Source organism: Patiria miniata, unplaced genomic scaffold (genome assembly GCF_015706575.1).
Source record: "Patiria miniata isolate m_02_andy unplaced genomic scaffold, ASM1570657v1 HiC_scaffold_3, whole genome shotgun sequence".
In the NCBI taxonomy this organism is placed as follows: Eukaryota; Metazoa; Echinodermata; class Asteroidea; order Valvatida; family Asterinidae; genus Patiria; species Patiria miniata.
This window is the reverse complement of record NW_024037069.1, coordinates 43,044,907-43,069,717: the sequence shown is the minus strand read 5'-3', so window position 1 is coordinate 43,069,717 and position 24,811 is coordinate 43,044,907. Positions and strand designations below refer to the sequence as shown.

General features: G+C 38.9%; 2 protein-coding genes across 2 annotated transcripts; one reads left to right on the top strand and one right to left on the bottom strand.

Annotated features, from left to right (window-relative positions):
* Positions 1-2,558: 2,558 nt before the first annotated feature.
* On the top strand, positions 2,559-15,358 carry LOC119738339 (kinetochore protein Nuf2-like). The gene is made up of 12 exons (XM_038213189.1): positions 2,559-2,611; positions 3,421-3,577; positions 4,070-4,227; positions 5,184-5,245; positions 6,347-6,444; positions 7,501-7,611; positions 8,110-8,229; positions 9,514-9,776; positions 10,582-10,773; positions 12,265-12,352; positions 13,181-13,255; positions 13,848-15,358. Exons 2-12 carry the CDS (start codon positions 3,461-3,463, stop codon positions 13,920-13,922), a joined length of 1,359 nt encoding a protein of 452 aa, XP_038069117.1. The 5' UTR covers positions 2,559-2,611; positions 3,421-3,460; the 3' UTR covers positions 13,923-15,358.
* A 1,178-nt stretch (positions 15,359-16,536) lies between these two features.
* On the bottom strand, positions 16,537-24,713 carry LOC119738337 (ERI1 exoribonuclease 2-like). Its single transcript, XM_038213187.1, has 9 exons — positions 24,456-24,713; positions 23,248-23,324; positions 22,992-23,072; positions 21,876-22,003; positions 21,170-21,311; positions 20,557-20,657; positions 20,131-20,212; positions 18,936-19,024; positions 16,537-17,996 (listed from the first exon to the last, which is right to left on the bottom strand). Exons 1-9 carry the CDS (start codon positions 24,479-24,481, stop codon positions 16,656-16,658), a joined length of 2,067 nt encoding a protein of 688 aa, XP_038069115.1. The 5' UTR covers positions 24,482-24,713; the 3' UTR covers positions 16,537-16,655.
* Positions 24,714-24,811: the final 98 nt, after the last annotated feature.

The following is a 24,811-nucleotide window of genomic DNA, read 5'->3' as shown; positions in this document are numbered from 1 at the left end:
AATAATTGTAGGTCTATGGCGAGTTCTGACATTATTCAGTTTGTTGATCCTGCAAACAATTCCGCAGCCGCCCAGCCATGCTTCGCATTCCATTCGAGAGATTTAAGGTGGACCTTTCTAAGGACGTCTCAAATCATTTCTGGGGTTTTTGTCCCAACGAAGCTTCAGTTTGCATGTTTTATTTAAATGGAAATCTAAACAATACTACTTTGTAAAATATATTTTTAATATATATTTTTCAACCGTCAGAAAATATGCTCCTTATTTTGCGTCCACTGTAAAAAAAAAAGTTTGGCATGCCCATTTCCGCAATGTTATTTGCACAATTTTGGTGTGAAGTAATGAAGTTACCTCATCGTGGGTTACTTGAGTAAAAATTTACCAACTATTGGGAAGAATTTGCCCAAGAGTGTCGGCAGTTGGTTTGCTGACGAACAATTGGGTAAAATTCCAACCCATTTTCTCAATTGTTTTTTTTTTGGGGGGGGGGGTGCTGGTACCGTCTTCCAATATAGGGGGCGCTCTTCAAAACCGACCATTATGCAAACTATACCTATTATGTGCCCATTTCCAGAGCGCATTGTAAGGGTTTTGGGGTACGGTTTTCATATTCCTCGTTCATATCAGAACTCTCAAGGCCTATACCATGTTGGGAAATGGTTGCTGAAAACAAATATCCCAAATTTTAGGGCAAGTTTTGTTTTTATCTCGAGGGGGCACATTTATGGCCACAAGAGGGACACTTGGGTAAATCGGGGGGAGGGGGGGTACCCCCTTCCCGGTTTCTCCGCCCATGTGCGCTCATAATGCACAAAGTTTCATGTGTGAAATATATTTTGTTCGTGCCGCTAATTATTCGAAGAAGTAATAATCCCATAACGTGCATGGGAAAGTTTTGGTTTTTTGCTCGATGTCTCATTTCAAGGTGAATAAACTTTATATTGCTGAACAAAATAGCAATTAAAAAAACCCAAAATAATTAGGGGTGAAACTCAAAACAAATCAAAGGGAGAGCGACTGTACTCGACGGTTTTGTGAGATAAAAGGTTCTACACTTATCGTTCTACACATGTACAATTTCGAAATTCTACCACGCTGTTAAAAATTCTGTTATTTTTATGGGTTGCTATTTTGAAGGGTTACGCCCGTGGGGGAACAAACTTAAAACACGGCCATCAAATTGAATCATCAATTCGACATTTATTTTCACATTGACATCCTCAGTGACAATTCATACAGAGAAAATTATATATATATGAACAAAACATTCTTCACAGGCAGTATGTAATTGAGTGTAAATATTAAATGATGTCAACATAAAGGAAAAAGATGAAACACTGCTTTTGTACCTTTCCCTGGGACAGGACAAAACTTAAACAGCTAACTACACACGGACTAAGATAGGACAATAGGTTTAAGAGCGAGACCCGGTACAATTATGTAAAATACTGACTAAGCAAATCAGAAAAGAAAATGTTTTAAGTAGGTGTATAAGTATATTGATGATCGATTTTTTTTCCAATTGTTGTTGTTGACAAATGAAACCACACTGAGAAGTACCGAATCTATTAATCCGATGTTGAATTCATTCCAGGATATGACACCTAGTTGAAATGGTCTGTTTCTAAAAAAAGAAACTCTGTTTTGTCTCATAAATTTCGATTGACCTACGTATGAATGAACAGAAGAAGCAGTGGCGTATCCAGAGGGGAGGCAGAGGGAGCACTCTGCCCCCCTGGCGGATTTTCTTCGCAACATTTGTTGTTCAGCAATTATTTCAATAAATGGTTAGAGAGTTCTGACATCAATCCCCAAAAAGAAAACCCGCTCAAAAACCATTACAATGCGCCGTGAAAATGGGTATATAATTTGCAGTTTGCATAATAATGGTAAGTTTTGAAGAGCGCCCCTATTTTCAACAGCCCCCCCCCCCCCCCCCCCCCCGCTTTTTGATTTTACGGAGGCAAAGTGTCCGGATAAAAAAGTCTACATTTCGGCGCGGATGTGCGGTTGCCCCCCCCCCCCCCTCGACATCCAAAGCTGGATACGCTATACTGAGAAGAATTAAGTAAATGAGAATGATGATCAAAAATTTGAGGGAGCATATTTGTGAGTATATTTAAACATGACCTAGTCGGTGGTGGTAGAGATCATTCAGTTTCAAGAATGTTAGGTTTAACAAATAAAGGAGTGGTATGATCAAGGTAACATTATTTACAATACGAACAGCGGCTTCTACAACGTAAAACGGTTGTTGAAACCATGTACAGTTGAAGATCGCCCCCCGCCATAATTCATTAGCGACTGACAAAGTACGGATCAGAAAACCTCGATAATTCATATCATAATTGCCTGCACGAAAGTTGTTGTAGAGATCATTCTCTGCAACGATTGTTGCTATTACCTCTCTTTAATATTTCGTTTATCATCGTCCCCCCCCCTTCGTAAAAAACTAATCATAGAAGAACTGCGCGGTGTAGTAAACCTCGTCCGCGTTCAGCTGATACAAGTGTTATTATTATCTCCCCTTAAAAAGAAAGAGCGCCCTCAAGGGCCGAAGAGTGAACGACCGGTAAATACGAAAGGGGGAGAGAAACGCTAAGCTGCTAACGTAAGTAGCCCCGTTTGAAATCACAAATACTGCTTTATTGTGTGACATAAGCAAACCACAAGCAGGGTAGTTAGGTAGGGTTGGTAAACATTGAAATTCTAGTAACAGTTGGAATAGTTTCTAAAGCAGTGTGTGCATAAATCTTTGACATTCTCTTGCCAAATTTATCGTTGCTCAAAATGCTCGAAATTTGCAATCCTTCCATTCCAACAATGGCCACATTGCATTATGTGCAGTGCGGTAATTCTGCACTGTATGCAGTGCAACACTCATCAAATCTGAGGTTGTTACAATTTATATGCCATTTGCAGTGCATGCAATACAAGTTAATAACATACATGTATCATTGTTTATAAAAATATGTTTCAAGTTCTAAATATTGTAGGCCTAAGTACTAATAATTTTCTAAATAAAAAACAACGAAGTGGCTATCGTTACGGCAGCCGTTGTTTAGCGCTCTCTACGATACTTTTTTGATATGCACGCAGGTATAAAATTATTTGTTTCCCCACGTTTAAGCGAGCAGTGCGACAGCTCAGTCAATAGAGCGTAGGATTTTGCACCGCGAGGTTGCGGGTTCGCCTCTCAGTTTTGCACTCAAATTTTTTTCCTTTTCTAACCTGAGGCTTTGGAGATTTTTATATGGAAATCTTTCCGTTAATGTAATTTGACTGAATGTCATGCTGAATAAAACGTAGCAGATAAGATGGCATCAAACTTCAACCTCTTCCCTGATTGCAAACCGCTTTCCATGTATGTTTGAATTAATGACATTTATTTCTTAACTATTCATTAACTATTAATATTAGTTGATGAAATCAGAATAAACGGACTCGGTCGAGACTCGAGATGGCATCCAACTTCCGCTTCCCGATTCTTCCCATCGATGAGCTGATAGCCTGGCTGCGTGTGGAGCTGCAGCTTGAAGATCTGAACCTCACTGAGGAGGACTTCAAGAACCCACAGGTAAAGAGTTACCATTCGTTCGGGAAACTCCGGAAGTCTCTGGAGTTTGCATGCTTTGCCAATGAGGTATTCCGGATATGCTGGCACACTCCGGAAGTTGAAAAATTCTGCATCTGTTCACTGTGAGTTAGCTGATCAAATTTCGTATTACCATTCGTTTGGGAAACTCTGGAAGTCTCTGGAGTTTGCATGCGTTGCCAATGAGGTATCTCTGGAAATGCTGGCACACTCCGGAAGTTGAACAATTCTGCATGTACTGTTCACTTTGAGTTAGCCATTCAAATTTCCATGAAAAGAATTATTCATCGCAACACAAAAGTGACCAATAAAATCTTAGAATATGTGATGCAGTTGCCCATCCTCAATCAATAATTATCATCCTCATCCTAATTATCCACCATCTTTATAATTAAGGATGATCATTTCACATTTTCCATCATTGTGTCTTATATTTGGATTACATTTTTGATATTGATGACTTTTTTCCCCCAGCCGCATCGAGTGCAGATTCTCTATCGCAGAATTCTGGAGTCAGAAATGAACATTCGTCAGGAGAAGATCATTCAGCCTCACTTTGAAGCCGTCCAGCAGATTTCTTACCCAGAATTTTTCGATGAAAATATCTCGCTCATCAACTTGGCCATGGTCATGTAAGTGACACTTTTTTTAATTTGAAAAACAAAAAGACATTTCAGTAATCAGTATTGTCATGCAGTTTATCAAAAGTGATCAAAAGTCATTTGCATATCGTCTAGTCTTGAAGTTAATATACAACATTTGCAAACATCACAAAAACAAAACTACCAAATTGTTATGACATACCTTACTTTAATATTATTATTTTATTATTGTTGGTTTATTGAAATTGAACTTGTAGCCAATGGCTAAATTACATCAATTTTTTTACAATAAAAAACAACATATAAACATTAAAAGACATAATAGTCTCAAGTGTCTTGTGAAATCATGGCACCTGGTGTGCTGTCATTTTCAAGAAAAGTGGAATGTTTGGTATGAATTTCCAACAATGGTTGGCTGATCATCGTTTTCAAATACTGCCCCTATTTGAATATAGTTTGTCCAAATTTTGTTTGCAATCAGTTTCACATCCGTGAACGGGTGCACAATGCACACCAAACTTTTCAAATAAATATTTTTTCTTTAATTGAAGAATGCTGCTTCTGTATAAATAGCATGGATGTTGATTTTATATTTTTGCGATGTACTCAAAAGAGTTCATAAAATCAGGCACCAATTGAAGTAAATTGTACTGGCGCCACTAGAATAAGGACATTTTAAACGTTTATTTCCGTGTGCCGATGAAAGAGGGCGCCCTTTTACCTAGCAACGATGTCCCATGTCGGGACATTTCGCTGGTTGACGCGCACCGTTCCTTGTGTGTGACCAGGGGATTTGTACTATGTACACGCAGTGGCCGCGCTTTACGGTAAATGAATTGCAGTCGGGCAAGATGGCGTTGGTCGGTCACCCCCAACTGTACTTCCTTTGCCGGTGAGGGGTACTTGTGAACGGAGCGGATAGGACACTTTGTTCAATTTTGATGTAATCATTAACATTTTGATCATTAATCTTAATGTCCGTGCAGGGCTCGTTTCATGACAGCATGTGATGTACACGACTTCAAGTTGAAGGATCTCACCTGTCCAAGTGAGTATATTTACCAAAAAAACCTTCAAATTTTCATTGACTTCAAATGCTCACCATGTCCCCTCAATTTCTCAAACCCAGTAAGCATATTCTTAAGCTAGATGTTTAGCTGGCATTCTGGTAACCTAGTGTTGTGTACATCTTTCTTTGTCAACCCGTGGTGATTTTTCGCTTACCACTGGTTGCCAAAACTATGGAAGGCCAATGTTGCAAAATTGGAGAATAGTTATTAATATTTCCAAACATATCTCTGAATGTTAGGCCCCCCCAAAAAAATATTCGGTCTCTGGTCAGACCAAAGTTCCGGAATTGACGCGGCCACGCGGCTTTTTTTTTGGGGGGGGGGGGCCTTTTTTTTTTTTTCAAGCTTGGATTGTACAGACAAGGTGGGGTACTATTTTGCTTTTTTGGTGTCCTCATGTACATTGGTGTCCTCCATAATTTGCCTTGGTGCTTTCGATCATTTGCTTGGTGCAATTTCCCATTCCTTGGTGCTCTTTGGTAAAAAAAATTGAGGAGTTGCGGAAATAGAGGGCGCTGTTGGAGCTACCGCGGAACATTTTGGAAAAAAAAAAGATCGACGCGCATGATTAAAATCGAGACTTAGTAAAAAAATGTCTCTGTCTTACATTATGAGGGTGTTAATTAATATGCATTGTTTTGGGCAAATTTTGTCGCCAGCTAGGCTTAAAATTATGCCCTTTTGGCAGTCCATGCAAAATGGCACTCAATGTTTACAAACAAAAGAAAGGTTTGTAAGCCTCAACGCCTTGACATTTTGAATCAAGCTTTCCTTAACCTTTCTAAACTCAATCTTCCACAAAACCCATTTTTGGCACGCTTTTTTGTACTTTGTAAAGTGGATTGTATAGCCCCTAAGCTACCTCAATCCTGCCCCCAAAAAAGGACTTGGTTTCATCTTTCTTTCCCCCAACAGCACATTTTGTCTCTGTTCAATAATCACAGCTATAACTTTACTGAAAACCAAGTTTTCTGCTCTCCATATTTCAAAACAAGATGATCAAATGTTTTGCCTGAGTTTGTTTTTCGGTAGCATTTTTTGGGGGTAATTATTTAATTAAACATCTAATTTCTCTTCAGAGCCCAAGCGTACCATGCGCATGGTGAGCGCAGTAGCTAACTTCTGCCGGTTCAAGACGGCACGTCTGGAGACCTACGAGAGAATCCGAGCTGATGTGGTATGTTCTAGCAGTCTTCTTGCATGGTTCATGAATAGCCTACCCATTCAACTACCCATCAGAGACTTCCCATCCATTCTTTTTCACCATTAAAGCTCTGGAATGTATTTTGAAGGCCAAACTATGCCCAATCATTGTGGAGGGAATTTTAATACCTATATTTTGGGGCAAACGAAACTTTTAAAAATCTAAATTTTGATTTCCAAACTTAACTCTCTAGTGTATGTTACAAATGGTATTTAAAATACCTAGACACAGACTTTAATTATTTACGAGTCCGCCATATTAAATTGAAAGCATGATAAACTCTTCATTTTTTTTTGGAATTTGCGATGGAAATGAAAGCAATGAAATTGAAGCTCATCACACCAGTCTGCTCTGAAGAATAATTAAGAAATTTTAATTAAAGGGAAGATACAACATTTGCAAACATCAAAAAACGAAATGATCAAATTATCATGAAATACCCCACTGAATTGTTAGGGACTGATAGTCTAAAACATCCTTTAAAATCGTGGCTCCTGGTGTGCTGACATTTTCAAGAAAAAGTGTATTTTTCCAACGCTGGTCGCCGACCAGCGTTAGAGAAAACTGGCCTTTTTTAAAAACTGTTCCTAATTTTTCATATTTAGTTATTCTGATTTTCTTTGCAAATGATTACACACCTTTGAAGGTGTACAAGCCTGCTAGACTGATTCTCCGACCTTACAATTCCCCAAAGTGTATTAATTGCTCCGTTTCATCTTAAGTGGGGTCAGGGAACCAGACTACAAGAACAAGATTTCTTGGTTTTTCCAGCATCTACAAGCCCAAACCGTGAAACAAGTCAGTTTAACAATATTTTCTATAACATACTAATCCTCCAAATCCATTCATTTCTGAAACTTGCAGCAAAAAGCAAATGTTGTACATTCCTTTTAAACATACTCAAATGTTGTTAGCCACATTTTAAACAAAATTAAAAGTGAGGCTTGGAACGCACAAGTCCAGTAGCTACTTCTTAGCTGATTTTGGCTAAGCATATCAGACATTAATCCCTAGTTTGATCATCTACAGGATAGCGTGAAGGAGCAGCATGATCACTACCTGAGACGCATCGATGAGCTGAAATCCCAAATAAACACCATCAAGGCTAACCAAGCCGAGAAAGAAGTGTTCGTCAAAGAGGTAGGATAGTCGCAGGCGATAAACTAAGACACATCTCGAAAAAAATCTTGGAAATGTGAGGAAATGTCCCCAAATGGGCTCTCGTCACATGACCAGTCTTGCTCAGAGTGCCTAAACTAAGAAAGTAAACACATAAGTACCACTTCCTCAATTTCGCATTTGGTACTTTGTTTACTTTCTTAGAGTTTAGGCACTCTCCTGAAGACGGTCAGAGCATACTGACAGGAACGTCGAGTTTATACCTCTGGTTCTTTTAAGAACCATTCTCTTTAGTTTGAGAAATGTATTCCCACATGGTGTTTCCTTTCATTCATTCAATCAGTCATCATCAACAAACTCCATATTAATTTACCTCAAGGCGTATATAAGTTTAACATTTCAAATTTTCAAATTTGTGTGATCAGTTTTCATTGCAATAAATTTATTTTATTGAAGTCATTATTTCAAAACTGTTATGTTCATAAAGCTGTTTGTTGTCTGATATTGGAATCGTTGTAGATGTCTGCCAAGGTTGACGAGCTTGGGACGACAATGAATGGCTACAAAGCGGAACAGGCCTCGCTACAGCAGGGCATCCATCAGATCAAGACCAGCTGCTCAGAGAAAACGGCAAGATTGGTACGTTCAACCGTGTAAGGTTCGGGTTGAATCAAAATCTTGTGAGGGCTTGAATTTATGAAGATTAATGTCATTCAGTGCCATTTTCATCTACAGGGTGTCTAACCCCTCCCCCCCCCCCAAAAAAAGCCCCCGAACCCCTAAAGCACCCTCTTCTTCACAGTTTTTAAAATGTACATTGCAAATATCTCTACATATTTAGAGAGTATAGTTCATGAGCTTTCAACAACGAAAAAAATCTTTCCAATCTGGTACATATTTAGTGTGTACTGGCCAATGGAAAAACAAAGTGCCACATTTTCATTTTGTCCACGTCGACTGATATTAACTGCCGCAAGAAGAACATGGGGTGAAACGTGCATCCGTGAAAGCGGCTACCAAGTTGAGGGCAGAGCAGAACAGAACAACATCTAAGATGTTACCAAACAGTCATTTTCAGGACTACCATTTCTTCCAAAAGGAGAAATGACCATTGTTCAAAAAAATTAAAAATATAACAAGAACCATGTAATAAAGAAAGATAGATTAAATAATAATAGAAAGCAAAACTACCCTTACCCCAAATCCATTACATTCCTAATAAATGACAATTAAGACCGTGGACAAAATGACAATATCAGCACTTTTTTGAATTGGCCATAACTCAATAATTAGCTAGGTCGAAAGTCACAGTGGACAGAGTTATATCCAAGATTTTGGCTATATAGCTTTTGAATATTTTATACTGTAGTGTTTCAAAGTCAAAACTAAAGTTGTAGCAACAAAACAGCTTATTTAGCTGTGGACGTAGCAAACCATCTCATGTAGTAACAAGGGGTCACATTTCTAAAACGTTTCCTGGCAAGTGTTAGCCAATGGTGAGGCTGTGTTCGAATCAATAGACCATTATCATGTTGAGGCCATCTTGATTTTTCCCATTCAAATCAACGCAACCAAAGCGAGACTGGAAGGAAAAACAGTCTGGTTCCTTTTTGCACAAAAAACATTATCATTCAGTACTGTTATTGGATACAGGGAACATGACTGAAATGGTGGCAGCACGATAAAGGTCTATTGGCTACGAATGGGAATAACTCTCTCTCGAATGGAAGCCACTGGCTAGCGGCTGAAGCCACTTCCCATAGACTCGTGTAATATTGCTGGCCGTAGCCAAGTGATTTGGGCACAGCTTAACTTTAACAAGCCGTCTAACCTACTTCTGAAACCGTGGCTATCATCTCAGCTTTGCCTCCATCACAGCCTTGGTTTGTAATAAAACACTTCAACTTGATTCCTTTTTTAAAGGAGCAACTGAAGCTCAATGCCCTCAAGGCCCGGGAAGCCTGCAACAAGCTCCGCCCCCAAATCATCCAGTCCCCCGAGCGGATCAAGACGGACATGGCCCGCATGCACAATGCCATCGCGGCTGGGAAGAAGGCTACAGAGGAGAAAGGTCAGAGGTTACGGGAGCTGAGCAGCCAGAAGGAGAATATGTTGGAGCGTTGTGAGGCAGGGGAGCAAGGAGTCAAGCTGCTGACGGCCATTAACACGGAACTGGAAAAACAAAAGTAGGAAGAAGTTATCTATTTTGAAATTTCAGAATCATAAGCCAAATTATTATTCCAATTACGAATGTGCTTAACAACATTCAAAGATATTTACTTAAGGATAACAACGGCAGATAAATGCACATTAGTCTATGGGGGACCCGGTGACGAAGCAAACTTTCATTCGCACAAAAGTCAGGGTATACAAAATACCAGTCCAAACTTTCTGACTTTTCGAGCTTACTTTAGAACAAGACGATTTCTTTAATTTTGTATAATTTGCTAAAGTCACCCCTTAAAATACCAATTTTTGGTCCTATGTAAACCTTTATAGGTATAGAGACCTGTATGGTAAAATCTCACAAATAGAAGATTTCAAAGGGATTTTCAAAAGAAAACCTGAAAACAGGAAAAATACTGACAAATCTCACCCTGCTCGTTTAGTAATAAGACTTCCGATCCAGTTAAATTACAGCCCCGTAGTCTACTAGATATTTCAGGGCCCATCTCAAATCATATCCGAGACGAGTTCTGGACAAGTTGCGGACGTTGTATCGGGTATAAGTTGCAGGATTCTGAACAACTTCCCCGCAATCTTCCTGCAATGAAGTTATCAGTATTGATGAGTCAAGCAGTTGCTAATGAAAATTTCCCCGAAACACGTCTGGGACAGATACAGAGCTTCTTCTGGACAAAGTGAATGATTCCACCCACAACTTGTCCGGAACTCATCCTGGATATGAATTGAAACGGGCCCTTACTGAAATCTAGTTGATAATTTTCTGCAAATTAAGACCTGTTTTCATTTTGTTCTCTTGTTCTACAGGGATGCCAAGGGTGAAGTTGAGAAGGTCCGCGATCACATCCTGAGCCAGAAGGACGCCCTGAGAGACCTGACCGCTAAAGAGGCTCAGCTGAACAGACAGCTGGAATCTAAACAAGACAAGGTGGCTAAGGTTCAGCTCCAGCATCAACGGAGCAAGGAAGACATCCGAGAAGCCATCACAGCCATGGAAAGGTAACCAAAAATTTCAAACTGTGTCTTGCGATTTTATTTGTATCAATAATTAAAGCTGCCCCTACGTTGACCTTGCAACGACACAAAACAGTCAGCCACTGACTTTTCAGGATCAAGCTACGCCTGAGCTGTGACCGTCAAGAACCTTTGAAGTCGCCAATTTTTTTTTGGCGAATATTTAGATGATTGTCATCAGTGTACACTAAAAAACAATCAACAGTCGGAGTGGTTGAAAAATTTCAACTTCGACACAGCGATGGAACGTGTGCCTGACGGGCAGGAATCAATCGTAGTCCACATGTGTGAAGTTATGATTGTGTGTATTTATGGATCTTCTTTATTGTGCATCATTGTCACGTCGTGAGTTACGTGAGCATGGTTGCGATTATTCTGTGTCAAGATGCCGCTTGTTCCATGACAATAACCCGATTTCTCAGTTATGTGACGTGAGCATAACTTTTGTGCTTGATACCGACGGTTCCGTCGACCTGAGGCCAGCTTAAAGCCAGAGTCCATCATTTGCAGCTATCCAAAAAGTATTACTGGCGTAATTATTGTTAAAAAACATACTTGGTTGAAAGATAGTAAGGGGACTAAACTCCCTTTCTGGCAAGCTGTCATTTTGAAGAAATCAACAAAAGAAGGCCTTTCCAACGGTGCGTCTTAAGAAGCACCGTAGGAAATTCAAATTTGTAGTTCGTTTTGTTATTCGGCGAAGCGCGCGCAAGCATTGGCACGACGCACACGTGTGCGCGGTTGCTATAATTCGTCGGATCAGTGCACGACATCGCGTAGCTGCAATCGGCTAGTGAGAACGTGTCTCGGACGCTGGATTCAGGCCCAATTCAAAACATGATTCAGCAACTTTTGATTTGAAATCGAGATCCTAGAATGTTGTTTTTCTTGAAAAATGCAGCTGAAGCTGAGCTGAAAATTTATCAAATTGGTTGTTCAGCATCTTTCTTCAGATATTGAGCACTTTTGTTGCTTCAAATTACAAATGATGGACTATACCTTTAAGGGAAACCTGTGTTATTTTTTAACAAATATTTATTGACTGGAAAGGGATTCCAATATTGGGTTTTGCCCGTCACCAATTTTTTTATAAACTCAGTGCTGTCTGAGAGCTAGTGAGAACAATTCACAAATTTGCTTGACTGGGAACCCACGACCTCCTGCTTACTAGTGCAGACGTCTTACTTCGCGACCAACAAGATTGCCGGGGTTGGCTGGCTTGATTGTATTTAATACAGCGCGTATCACAATCAATACTTTGTATCAGTGTTTTACAAACTTAAGTATCAAGACAATGCTTTCATTGTCTCTGCTGAGGGATTGCTTCTATTTTCAGCAGCGAGATTGACTTAATCTGCATCTGCGTGTGATATCCACAGCATTTTTGTGTCATTCTGAGAAACCTTCTAACATTCTGAGAAACCTTCTTTTAACAAGAGAACCTCAATGTTTTCCACTCGTGTTTCCTTTGCGCAGTAATCTTGCAAGTTGTTCACAGAAGCAGCAGAAGAAGATGGATCAGATCTCTGCTATAGAAGACAAGAAAACCCAAGTCAGACAACAGGTAAGGCATTGCTTGTCCTGTCATACGTGGATTTCCCAGTGACATCCATTATCCACCCACACTTACACAGCTGCGTTCCCGTACTATCCTCAAGTTTCATCCCGAAAAATCTTTCGAGTTTCATCCCGATTCAGTTTCTATATTTGCTATTTTTTCTAGCAATACAAAAGTTATTCACTTTTCAATGAGACATTGACAAGGAGACATTCTCGAGGGATAGGCTGGTTCCCGCCCCGCATTCAGTATCAATAATTTACGGCCCAGGAGCCAGTCTGCTCGCAAAGCGGATCAATTTGTGCCAAAAACAAAACTTGTTTTCAGAGTGTTGCAGACGTCAAAATAAGGGGAGAAAATTGAGGGGGGGGGGGGGGCTGGGGGTTCGGTCGGAATAAAACATACAAGTGGAAAATTTATTTATAGAAAATAATTGAATTTGCTGAAGAGCACAAAGAACGCAACTTTGAGATTCTTAGAAGATAATATAGACTAAAGTTGAATGCAGTATGTCAAGCAGAGTTTTGAGAACGACCTCTGGGTTAAAGCATCTATAACCATTGTAAATATGCTTACCCTACGCAATACACCCCCAAAAAGAATAACTAATTAAACAAATTGAATGCATGTTGTTGAATGACACTGCAGTATCACTTCATATTTAAATGAAATTGCATGAAAATGTCACCTTAATGTCCTGCAACTATCTTACGTTAAGGGTCCTTCTACTCCCCACATATATTAATTTTGGCCCAAGTAAAAACAAAAACTTCAGTTTGGACTGAAGGCACAGAATTAATTTGATGACTTGGCTAATTTGTGTCCATTCAACAGTTGGCCGAAGCTAAGAATGTTCACGACGATAAGATGAACACTGCCAGAGCCAACTACTCAGAGATGCTACAAAGTGTAAGTACAAACACTCACTCTTCCATGACTTATTTGCATAGGAGTGGGGCAAGTTGCAGCCAATATTCAGCAGCGTTGGTGGTTGTTTTAACAGACAACCCATGTTATTTAGGCCTCAGATTTAACGAAAATTGTGTCCCACACAACTCATATACTTTGAGTTAGAGACAGTGCCATAACTCGCAAAAATAATTGGAAATTTGAAGATAACAAAAACAGTGGACTGGAGACTAGCCAGCATATGTATAAAAAAAGAAAAAAAAAGAATCTGTCCCTCCGTCTCTCCTGTGAATTTTGTGGATTGTGAATATTATATATATTGGGAATTTCCAAGAAAACTTTGAATTAAGAAGTGTTTTCTGTATAGATGATGCTTACCACAGATCAGACTTCAGTAGAAAAATGTAGTCCTCACTAGGTCCTCATTAATGATTTTTCCCCTTCGATACTCAGTTTTTTGATAAATGTAAAAATGGGTAGTTCCTTTCAATTTTGCTTGCAAACAACTCAAATAATAAATGCTTGGACAGTTGCGTTTTCCCATCAAACTGTTTTTGATTTCTACAAAATAAAGACTTCTTTTCTCCTTTAGATTGATGTATACCACAAGGATTTGATAGAAGCGTTTGAGGCGGCTAATCCCATCACAATACTCGGTGACCACTAGGCCTGCAACACACAGGGAGCTGATGAGCTCATTCCAATAAATCCCAAGTTTCAAGTACTTCCTGGGTTTTTTTTGTAAACAACTGGTCATTTCAAACCCTAACTCTAAAATTGAACACCTAATATTGCCATAGTTTAATATGTTCTTCAGACCATACATCCAAACCGCTATTACTGTATACAGGAAGCTTAATTGCCAACAATTTGCCCAAGATATATGGCATTGGTGTAGCACAGTGATTGATTGTTATTATTTTGTATTAATTGATGTATTTTGCTAGCATACAGCAGAGATAATGGATGATGCCAAGGAAGTTACTAGTAAACTTGTTTCTTTACCGTACCAACACGAATGAAAAATGACACAACTGTACAAGTTGACTGTAATGGACAAATGCATGCCATTTAATGTCAGACAGTAATATCGTTTCAAAATATTTTAAAAAATAGATCTATTCAGACATGTTTCAGGTTAGTTTTATTTCAAATGTGGATCTTTGAAATATGATCCTTGATCTTCATGTGATGAAATCGTTAGAATTTCAAAAAGTAAATCTTATTTACCCAGCACATGTTTATGGTGTTTCTACACAGCGTCATATTTCAATACAATAAATATATTCTTAAATCTTATTACCTCAAGTAAATTCAGTTTTGGAAAAAACTGTGTTCTTTTTACATTGGGTTGAAACAAATATATGAAAATACTTACTTTCTTAGTTGTGTCCCATCAGCAATGAAAACTAAATCATATTATAACTGACATTTTACTTCAAGCAAACTTGATGCACAGTAAAGTTGGGCCAAGCAAGCTGTACACCAACTGTTCACAGTTGCAGCAGGAATGGTGCGCGCATATTGGACTAGCACGATACGTGGAGTACGGTATGGACTGTGGTATAATGTAGCACAGTTGGTTGCCATGGATCGCCCAATCAGGACAGAGGATTCAAGTTTGCTTGGAAATAATTTTTACACGCCTTGGCTTTTGTTAGAAGTCTTACATACATTGTATAAATTGGTTGATAAGTGACATTGGAATATGGGCTGTTCTTCTGAAAAAGTTTGTTACTTTTTGCATGCTACAAATTATTATCAATTATTTACATGACTTGATAAAAAATAGGGACGATTATTATGTACTGTATATAACTATCTTGTAAGGAAAGCAAAATTTGGTGGAAAACTTGTCCCAATTAACCAAAATCCTGCGTGAGGATTATAAGTTTTGCTGAAACAGTGTCACTTTTAAATAGAAATGGCAAAAGTTTAATTTGTCTGTTCCAATTTTCAAATTCTCTGGATAACTCAAACCTTCACAGGGAAAACAATGTAAATATTCTTTGTGGTAGTACAAATGGTAGTAACGTACATGTGCATGTACAGTTAGTGTGTTGTAAATAAAGAATGCTTGGAATAGCATTGAGTTTAATACAACATTTGTGTCGATGAAATAGAATTTGCTTTTTCGTCGCTGAAATAAAATTAGCAAAGGATCTATTGGTCACTTCCCTGGTATGCAGTGATTGTTAATGTATTAAGACAGCAGTGTATGGGAACCAGCATGGTATGAGCCCTGGACTGGTTCCCAAACCCTCCCTTGAGAACACAACAGAGAGCTTTTGAGACCAGCCTGTGAGTCAAAAACTCTCCTTCCATGGTATAAATTAAACCATTCGCAAAGGTAAATGCAGATATCATTATCTGTGAAGTCACAAACGAGGAAATTCTACGCTTTTACCAGAGCCACTGCTGTGTTTTTCAATCTTTGATGGCATTCAAGAGAAGTACAAAAAAGAAATGGATGAACAACTGTAGATGTGGATCAGCAAAACGTAAGTACATACACCTTTCACTTGCCTCGTGCTCCCTTCAGTTCAATTCCAATGCAAAGTCTAATTTTACTTGCACACCTTATTCCTCAATGCAGGCATGCAACTTTTCCTCGGATCAGCTGATTTCCTCTTTTTTGACTTCCAATGTGTGCCATTGAAAATAGAAAAACACTGTACAAAGTCTGGGAAAGATTTGAATTTCCTCTTTTTTTGTGACTTCCCAGTTGCATGCCTGTCAATGGTTTGGAAGAATGTAGGGAAAAAATGTTGCAACCTGACGCCACTTCAGCGGTTGTGTACAAAGTCTATGGAGAGTATTTCCTAACAAAATTGGAAATGTTTCTCGGTCCTAGATTCATGTCTTATCACCATTTTTGCAATTACTGACCTTCATTGAAGAAAAAAGTGGCGTCAGGTTGGAACATTTTTTTCCGAATGTAGTTTTACTGCCATGTTTTGGAAAAGGCATCATACGTGCTGTTTTTTGCATAACAGCCATATTTTAATGCAGCAACAAAAAATGAAGAAAAAGTATTCTCAAGCATTTTTCTACTCTGAAGCTGAAAGATGGCTGGGAAAAGATGTTGCAACCTGACGCCACTTCGGCGGTTGTGTACAAAGTCTATGGAGAGTCAAGAACATTTTCTAGGTATTTCCTAACAAAATTGGACATGTTTCTCAGTCCCAGATTCATGTCTTATCATCATTTTTGCAATGACTGACCTTCATTGAGATGATATATGAAGAAAAAAGTGGCGTCAGGTTGCAACATTTTTTCCCGATGGCTGCCCTTCATGAATACAGCATGCGCGCTGCCTGTCCCGAAAAGTGACAATATGGTACATGTAGTTGCATCAACAAGGGACTATTTCATTAAAGTCTATAACCCTGATCTACAGCTAAACTTGGTTCTGCTGTCGTAGCACAGCTCTCATGGCTATGCCAAGTCTCTTTCCTGTAAAGCCAACTGGAGTGACTGTCTTGGAAGTAGAAAATTTGGCCGCAGATTTCTTAAGTTGCGAAGTAGATGTCACTGCCGACTGTCTCTGTGCTGACCAGGGACTGACTTGATTAACTGGTGAGGTTGCCACTAACCGTTGTTTCTCTGCCAAAACCATCGACTCCCACTTAAAATAGCCGCACCCTTTTTTGGAGTTGGTGACGTCTTTAAGTCCAGCCTCGCTGCTCCTGCGCCCCGAAGCGCATGAGTAGAAAACCCGATTCACGTTCGGCCCTGGCGACTGGGCAGTGCGTCTCTTTGCCCTCCGACCGCACTGGCACATAGGAGGGGTGATTTTGCCGCCCATGAGCGAGGGTGTGGTGCAAGTGTTGCTCGGCTGCGTGGGTGTTTTGAAACTTCCCGACCCAGGGGTGGTACAAGTCCTGGGCGCGTAGGGAGTTTTGAACCCATCGGAAGGGGACGGCTTGACTGACTGCTTATGTAAGGGTGTGCTCAATGGAGTTTTGAAGACAACGGGTGTAGGAGGACTTGTTGAACTCCCGTGCAAAGATGCAGGAGAAGTCACTGTCGATTGCAGGCCTGTTCTTGCCGAGCCAGCAAACTGCTTATTGTTCTTCCTTGTTGGTACAGCATTGGTGGTGGTGTTTACTAAACTTTTTACCCGTGTTGGAATTTTGTTCACCAAGTTATGTGAAGCTGTATGTTGGAGTGCATTTTCACCTACATCGCTTTTGCTACACGCATCTTTATTTCCGCAGATATTACCGTTGCAATTGCTACTCCTAGAATTGAAGGTGTTCCTAACAAACAAAGCCTGTTTTCCTTTGTTCAAACTTTGCAGCTTTGCATCATGCGTTTTGCCTTTGTTCATGCCTCTGTTTTCACTCTGAATTTTAGCTCCTAGGCTTGTCTGCACCGGGAAGAACTCTGTTCCCTCATTTTTACTGGAGTTTAAGCCAATTTCATTGTCTTTAAGGCTGGGGAGAGATGTTTCTGGTCTGATAACACTGTGAACAGTCGCCGGTTGTGTGGCATCTTCCCAAATTTTGAAATGAATAGAAGATGACAAAGACGTGTTTCGGATTTTGCCGCTTTGCGAAAACTCATCACAGATACCCTGTGTGTGACTGATCAGTCTGTCCTCCGACTCTATGCCCCTATGTGTGTTCACACATAGGCTGTCTGGCTCCTGCCTCTCTTTGCCTGTGTTTTGTTTGACTTGTACTTTTGTTGGTTGTTCTGGAAGTTGGGCTGTCTGTTTTCGTTTCAGCTGCTGCGTCTGTAATATAATTAAGTGAAAACAATTTTGCCTTGTGTATCTTGACAAAAATATTTGACAGCAGAGAAAAGACACACAAACAGCATGACACACAGACAACACTACCACAAATGGACAACGAATCTCAAACATAGGTTAATTGCCTGATATATATTTCAAAAATGTTTATTGCTGCACCATGAAGAAACTTGATATATCACCATTTATAATAATACAAAAATAGTTGTGATATATTTTTCTCAACACCTACCTCATTGACAACACACAGCACCACACAAAAACAAGTGAAAACATAACAGGTACCTTGTATTAACAGTAATGGAAAACAAAGTAAGAAAAAGAAAAAGACTTGGGACCAAAATTTTTGCTTGTAATAAGCAGTGTCTTGTATTAAACAGTGCTCTTCTTATCAGGGTTCGACTGTACAAAACACACAACCAGCAAATTAACTTAAATAAAGGCAAAGACCGCTAGGGTGCAGCAAAATCATGTGGTTGGTTGTTGTGGCTACTCCCTATTGTTCAGTCACTTCACTAGTAACAAATAAACACCGCAAAAAAAAAGAAAAAAGTCCACACTCACTGGAGGGGTCATAATTTTGAATCTGATCGCCTTACGATGACGTCATTTGTGTAGATATTTGGGGAATTTTGTTAGCTACATTTTGATACCCCGTTTGCTACCAAAGACTGTAAATCTTCCAACACTGACAACGGCTTATGAACAATGATGCAGTTTTCAAAGTTGCAAATTTAAAGATTACGGAAGGAGAAATTGCTAATGAACTGCGACAAACAGTATTGTCAGGAAAATGTTATTCTCTTTCCTACTACCTGCAAAACCTCATCAGGACCTAAGCCCAGTTATCAGTTTGACAGAAATCCTCATATATACAAAAATAAGCAATTATGCTCTTGAATAAACTTTCTGTTGGCCTACCCCTGGCATGGTGCGTGTGATTTTCATGAGGCATCCATCGCACATCATGCGCCATGCTAGGTGGGCCGTGTTCCTCGCATCATCAAGACCTATCAAAACAAACGACACACAAGGACATTGGTGACAAGTGAATTAATGTAACAGCAAGACATATTTATGAGTTTGTTGTTATTGCATAGTGTTCTGATGTTCTGGATGCAAGCAATCTCAGCAAGCTCATAGATCGAGTGGTAAGACATCTGCACTAGTAAGCAGGAGGTTGTGGGTTCGAATTTCACCTATGCTGTGAAAGTGTTTTGCTAACAAGCTCTTGAAAGGCACTGAGCATAAAGATCTAACAGCATCACAGTGAAAGTTTGGCAAGTGAAATAATTGTGTTACTCATATGTAAGGCGTTTTGGCAAAAATGAGATGGAACTGGGCACAGGCTTTAGTGGAGAAAAATGCAAAAAATCAAATGGGGGTGATATTTTTACTTGATTTTCAGATTTATTGATATATTTTGTAATCTTTGATATGGCTACTACACATATTTTAAAGAAATAGTATAAAAAGAGTGGAAGAAAAGGTTTTTTTTTTAAAGGAAACAGTTGGCATCTTTCCTTTTCACAAATACAAAACTCAATACTTTAAAGGCCTCTTTCTCAGTATTTTAGTTTTTGACATGTCAATTAATGTGAAATGTAAACAGCCATAAATGAAATGTCCAATTGAAGTGCAACAACCAGTATTGTGAGGAGAATTTTATTTTTTCATAATGCCTGCAAACACCTACCTCTGCCCAGTTCTGTCTTATTTTGCCAGAACGCTTCACTTATTACCAAAATGGTTTAGCAGTATTTGCATGGGGTCAGGATTGTACAGCCATGCCATTGTAACTTGACATTAGAATTCATGTTCCAGTTCAGATTCAAAGACTTTTGCCACTTTTTTTTGTAACTGAGCCAAAAAGGCCCATTAAAAAAAATATGTATCAAACATCAGTATTTGATGAGGAATATGTTGTCATCGTGGCATGAGATCTATGGTTCAATTCCTCACTATGACTGAAAGTTCAATAGTTTACAAAACCTTGATCCGGTGTGAAACAAATGAATGTGAAAACTATCCACATTATGAATGCATTTCTATTTCTGCAGATTTTTCAAACTGTGCGAAGTACTAAAACTGGGAACATTTGGATATTGGCAGTCACCTGAATGTTGGCGTCCACGGAACTCAATGCCCACGTCCTGCAGAGCACCGTGCAATCCATTGGGTTTACGCTCGTAGAAATTCTAACACAAACAAAATTAGATTTCACAATTGTAGTTATTTTGCCCCGCATAGGCCTATTGATTTTATTTTTGCATCAATATCAGTTAAAAGAGATTTGAATTATTGCAAAAAATACCAAATGCGCATTTAAAAAAAATAATTACAATCAAAGACAATTGGCAACTTCTTTTCTAAATACAAAAAAAAAAAATGTTACAGAACCTAATATTTTGAACATCACAGTATTTCTGTCATTTTTAAATTTTTATTTCTAAGTTACGTACTAAGAAATAAGTATGTAGCTGATAAAAAATCAAAAATGGAATAGGCAGAATGCCCTGTCCGTGGAGAGGGCGACACCAACCTTGTACGTTGCCCTGAGATCAATCCAGCTATTGAGAGCTGAGGGTTTGAGGAGTTGCTTGCGTCGACATTCATAGTGTAGGCAGACACTCAGATCCCAATCTGATATATTGGGAGAAAAAGGTTGGAGGACTTATAATGTGGAAATAAACTGTACACTATTTGAACCCAAACAGATAAGAGTACAATTGTTTGTTTGATTGTAATTTTTTTTAAGAGGCAACTCCAAAAACTGTAAAAAAAATTCTCTTAGTCAGAAATTGTCAACTTTGAGTGCTACAGTCAATTGATACTAGCACTGTAAAAATGTAACGTTAAAATATCCAAACATGACATTCGCAACTTTTCTCTCTCAGTTTGCTGAGCTCTGGACAAAAGTTGGATACTTGGTTAATTGAGGAGATTTTCACAAGCACATAACCAAAGCTTCTGCTCGAAAATTAATTGGCAAAAAGCGAGAAATTCATGGAAAAAAATTTGGAAACTGTTTAAAAACACTAGAAATAATTCAAATTTTAGTGGGACTTGATAAATTTCTATTTTCCTTTTTAAATCTGTCAGGATTTTGAAACAGAAAATTTGACAAAACTTAACAAGATGAAAGTGTAACTGACCTGACCAAGTGACAAATGTGCAGAGTTTCTTCCCTTCGTCTCCAGAGTTATAAGCAATACTCTTCTCATTTTCCTGCTTTGTGAGCCATCGGGAGAACTTGCTGAGGCAGAAACGCAGTGGAACGCCTGACTCAACTTGATCCTGCAAAAAGACAAAAATAAAGTTCTGGTTTGTTTTAAAGGTATAGAGTCAACAGTACACTAAAAATCATATTTACTGAACCATTTTTGTCACAACAGACCAACTTCAAATCTTTATCTGAAATGAACTTGCTTGATATCATATTTTAAATGTACAGTGATTTCAAATTCCCTAGATGTTAAATAAAATTATCTTTGGAACTTTCGGTCAAATCGCTAAGTGACAAGCAAACATGAATGAAAACCAACATTCGGACACGCTTGAAATAAAGTGCGGTAAATTCAATGGTAGCTCATACATGTCTATCACAAGATATTCAGCATGGATAACGCTAAAGATGGGAAGTTCCAATCGATCTATGAACTCAAATGCAACTTTTTAAAACTATTTTTATGAAAAATTGCACAGGACACCCCAAATGTTTAATGACTTCAAATTTGTTGATATCTAGGCCTACATTCCTGTTTTAAAATAAGAAGAGTTGTAATTGAGAAAATGAATTTGGAAGTAACAAGTTCTATTTTTTGCAAGCCAAATTTGTTTAGTTTCTTTAGAAATGCTTGCCTGAGTTATCCCAGTCAGTTCTGTACAGAATGCGCTGAGTTGTGGGTTCTCTTCAGGCAGCACGTAGGTGTGAAACTCAGCCTCGATGGAACCGGTGGATGTGTTGAGCAGCACTGCAGGAAACTCAACTGTCAAAGAAATAGGATTAATCTTTTATCAAATGATCAGTCAGCTTAAATTTATTATTACAGAAGCAGTGAAAAAGCTCCAAAAGGAATTTCTAATGACCATAAAATCCGCCGTTATTGCAAATGTTGTCACTGTTATTGCTGTTCACGTTTTTTTTACTTCTGCTTCTATTGCAAACTGGGACCTTGAGTGCAGAAAAACATGCAAAACAAAATCAGGCCAACTTTACTCAGTCTTTGGCAGACAAAAATCTCCAAAATTTTAATGAGGCACAGACAACGTCCTCAGTATTTCACCAGCCAAGTTTGAGGTCTCAATTCAATTTTTAAAGGAGACTTTTCTTCAACATTTTGCACCTGAGAGTCAAGCCAAGTGATTTCAATTTGAAGCCTTAGACTAGACTGGTACATGTCCAACTTTTTGAAAAGATTGACCCTTCAGTGGTCTTGTAGCATGACTATAGAGAATGTGTAGAAATAGAGCTAGGTACCAGGTGTTTCTTTTGACACAGTTGATTAATGCAGTACTAAAGGGGTGTTGGATTGGTTGTTTCATGTGCCAGTCTATTTCCTTGTATTGTATGTTTTCACTATCTTAAGTTTTGGGACTCTCTTGCACAGTATTGAGAGTCCCACATTTTCAGAATACTTCTGCTGTTCCTACCGTTTTCCAGTTGCTGCGATTTTGTTGTTGTTGCTTTATGCTGCTATTTAGCTGCTGCTGTTTGTTTTGGGCTGTTGCAGATTTTTGCCATTGTTGTTGCTACTGTTTCTGTAATTTATGTCTGTATTGTGGTAATCGCTTCTATAGCCGTGATTGTTTCTCCTGTTGTTGCAATTGTGTTTCTTGTGATGCTGTTCCTGTTTCTGCTTTTGCTGCGGTTTTTGTCATACTGGTTTCTGTTTACTTGCATGTTTAAATATGTTATCAAAAAAAGAGACAGTTTCAAACATTGTCCGCAACTGTATGTTACTCTAGGCTACTTACTGACTTCTTGGCTGACATTTTTCTTGTCCTTCCAGCAAGTTGATTCAAAGTCAATTACAATCAAGTAGGAGAAAATCTGGTCTGTGGGGAAAAAACTAGTACAGTTAAATGTTTCTTGCTGTGAGTATGAGACTTTTTACAGTTGCTTTCTTCCTTCTCACTCCCAGTTCCAAGTATTTTGCCCCAATGTTCAACCTAATACTCATTTAACATGTAAAACCATTCTGGACACTGTTTTCTATTTCTGTTGACTTACTTGTTTTCTTGACTCTTCTGGCATCACGGGATTGTTGATTTGATGTCGTTGACCGTCGTCTGAGTAGGCCCAGTTGCCTAAAAATATAAAGTGGAAAGATGTTAGTCATGGCAATAATAAACTCAGTTCAACCATTAAAACAGCATGTATTGGTTCACCAAGCTGTTCTTTAGTAGTTGCTTAGGCCTGAGCCCCCCCCCCCCCAAGTAAAAATTATATATAATTAGCTGGAGTACCTCGGCCCTATGGGTTGTCATATATGACAACCGAATGATAAAATATAGGGCCGAGGTAACTCCAGCTAATGGTGTGCCCCCCTAGTTTGTATTGTGGCCCCCCCCCCCCCACTAATGAGCTGGCGACGGCGCCGCCCAACGTTAGGCGTAATATTAAAACACAAAAGAAAACAAACAAAACTTAGTTCCAAAAGGGAAAAATAACAAGAGAAAAAAAACCCCAAACATTCCCAACATCGTCAGCAATAAACTGAGTGATAAAGATAATGTAGATATCTGCTTTTTATTATTCAAATCGTCCAAAAATCCAAGTCGATATTTTGTTTAGCTTCTCTGCCTACAAAAAAAATACAATTGCCAGCGCAACTTTAAAATATAAAGGTAGTGTATATTTTGCCGGAGGTAACGCCGGCAAACTAACGTTTACTAAAGGTTTGCCGGCGGCAATCCATATCAACAGAGGGCGCTGTACTCTTTAAGATAGGGCTGAATTATAACATGTATTAAATTCCCACCAAAGTTGTGTAGCCAGCACAGTTGGTGCAGTGGTTAAGCACTAGCTCTAGTGAGTGGGATGTCCCGAGTTCGAATCCTGACCCCCGCCACAATGTTAAGGTTTTTTTTTCCAATCCCCAAATAAATAAGAATATTCTTCTTTTATTATTTTAATATGTCTCAAACATTTTATTGCAGAGTATTACTTTTTCTTTTTCAGATTTGTGGCTCTGGAGGATTTTTTTTAAAGGGAAATAAAGTCCGAAATTATAAAATGGTCTGATTCCCATCTTGTTAATACAAAAATACAACGATAATAATTAATATTGGCATGGAGCCAGACTAAAATTTGTCACCGGAAAATGTTTAAGTACAAAAAAACAGTAACTGCGCATGTTCAGTGCATATCCGGCAAACTAACGTTTACTAAAGGTTTGCCGTCTCCGGCAAAATATCCACTGCCAAATATAAATTCACCTTGCGAGTTCTTTTGTGGATTTCATTGACTCAGCGTCTCCAGACTCCTGCTAGTTTTACGAAATGGAATCTACACATTGTTTTCTAGCATAGTAGGCCTACTAATACTATAGTAGCAGAGGTAACTGCCGATCACAATTTTGAAGATTCATTTTCACTCAATGATGAAAAAAAAATCCGTTTAGAGTCAGCAAATCGTCGGCTCAGCTGTCACTGTGTCAGTTTAAAACCCCCTCTATATTTACAAACTTGTACTCACTTTTTCGGTTTAAATCAAAGTCTGATCAAAATACATTGTTATCCATCTATCGGCACTGGGGAAGAGGTTGCCGTACAAAAGTCTGGGCCCTACCCTT

What these genes read in the sequence shown, in the direction of transcription:
- LOC119738339 (XM_038213189.1), top strand. Translation starts at nt 3,461, where the DNA reads ATGGCATCCAACTTCCGCTTCCCGATTCTTCCCATCGATGAGCTGATA. An exon ending in ATCAACTTGGCCATGGTCAT is followed by an intron (nt 4,228 to 5,183) that starts GTAAGTGACACT and finishes ATGTCCGTGCAG; the next exon opens with GGCTCGTTTCATGACAGCAT. An exon ending in GAAGGATCTCACCTGTCCAA is followed by an intron (nt 5,246 to 6,346) that starts GTGAGTATATTT and finishes ATTTCTCTTCAG; the next exon opens with AGCCCAAGCGTACCATGCGC.
- LOC119738337 (XM_038213187.1), bottom strand. Translation starts at nt 24,481, where the DNA reads ATGAAATCCACAAAAGAACTCGCAAG. An exon ending in TCCACAAAAGAACTCGCAAG is followed by an intron (nt 23,325 to 24,455) that starts GTGAATTTATAT and finishes TTATATTTTTAG; the next exon opens with GCAACTGGGCCTACTCAGAC. An exon ending in CACATTTGTCACTTGGTCAG is followed by an intron (nt 20,658 to 21,169) that starts GTCAGTTACACT and finishes CCAATATATCAG; the next exon opens with ATTGGGATCTGAGTGTCTGC.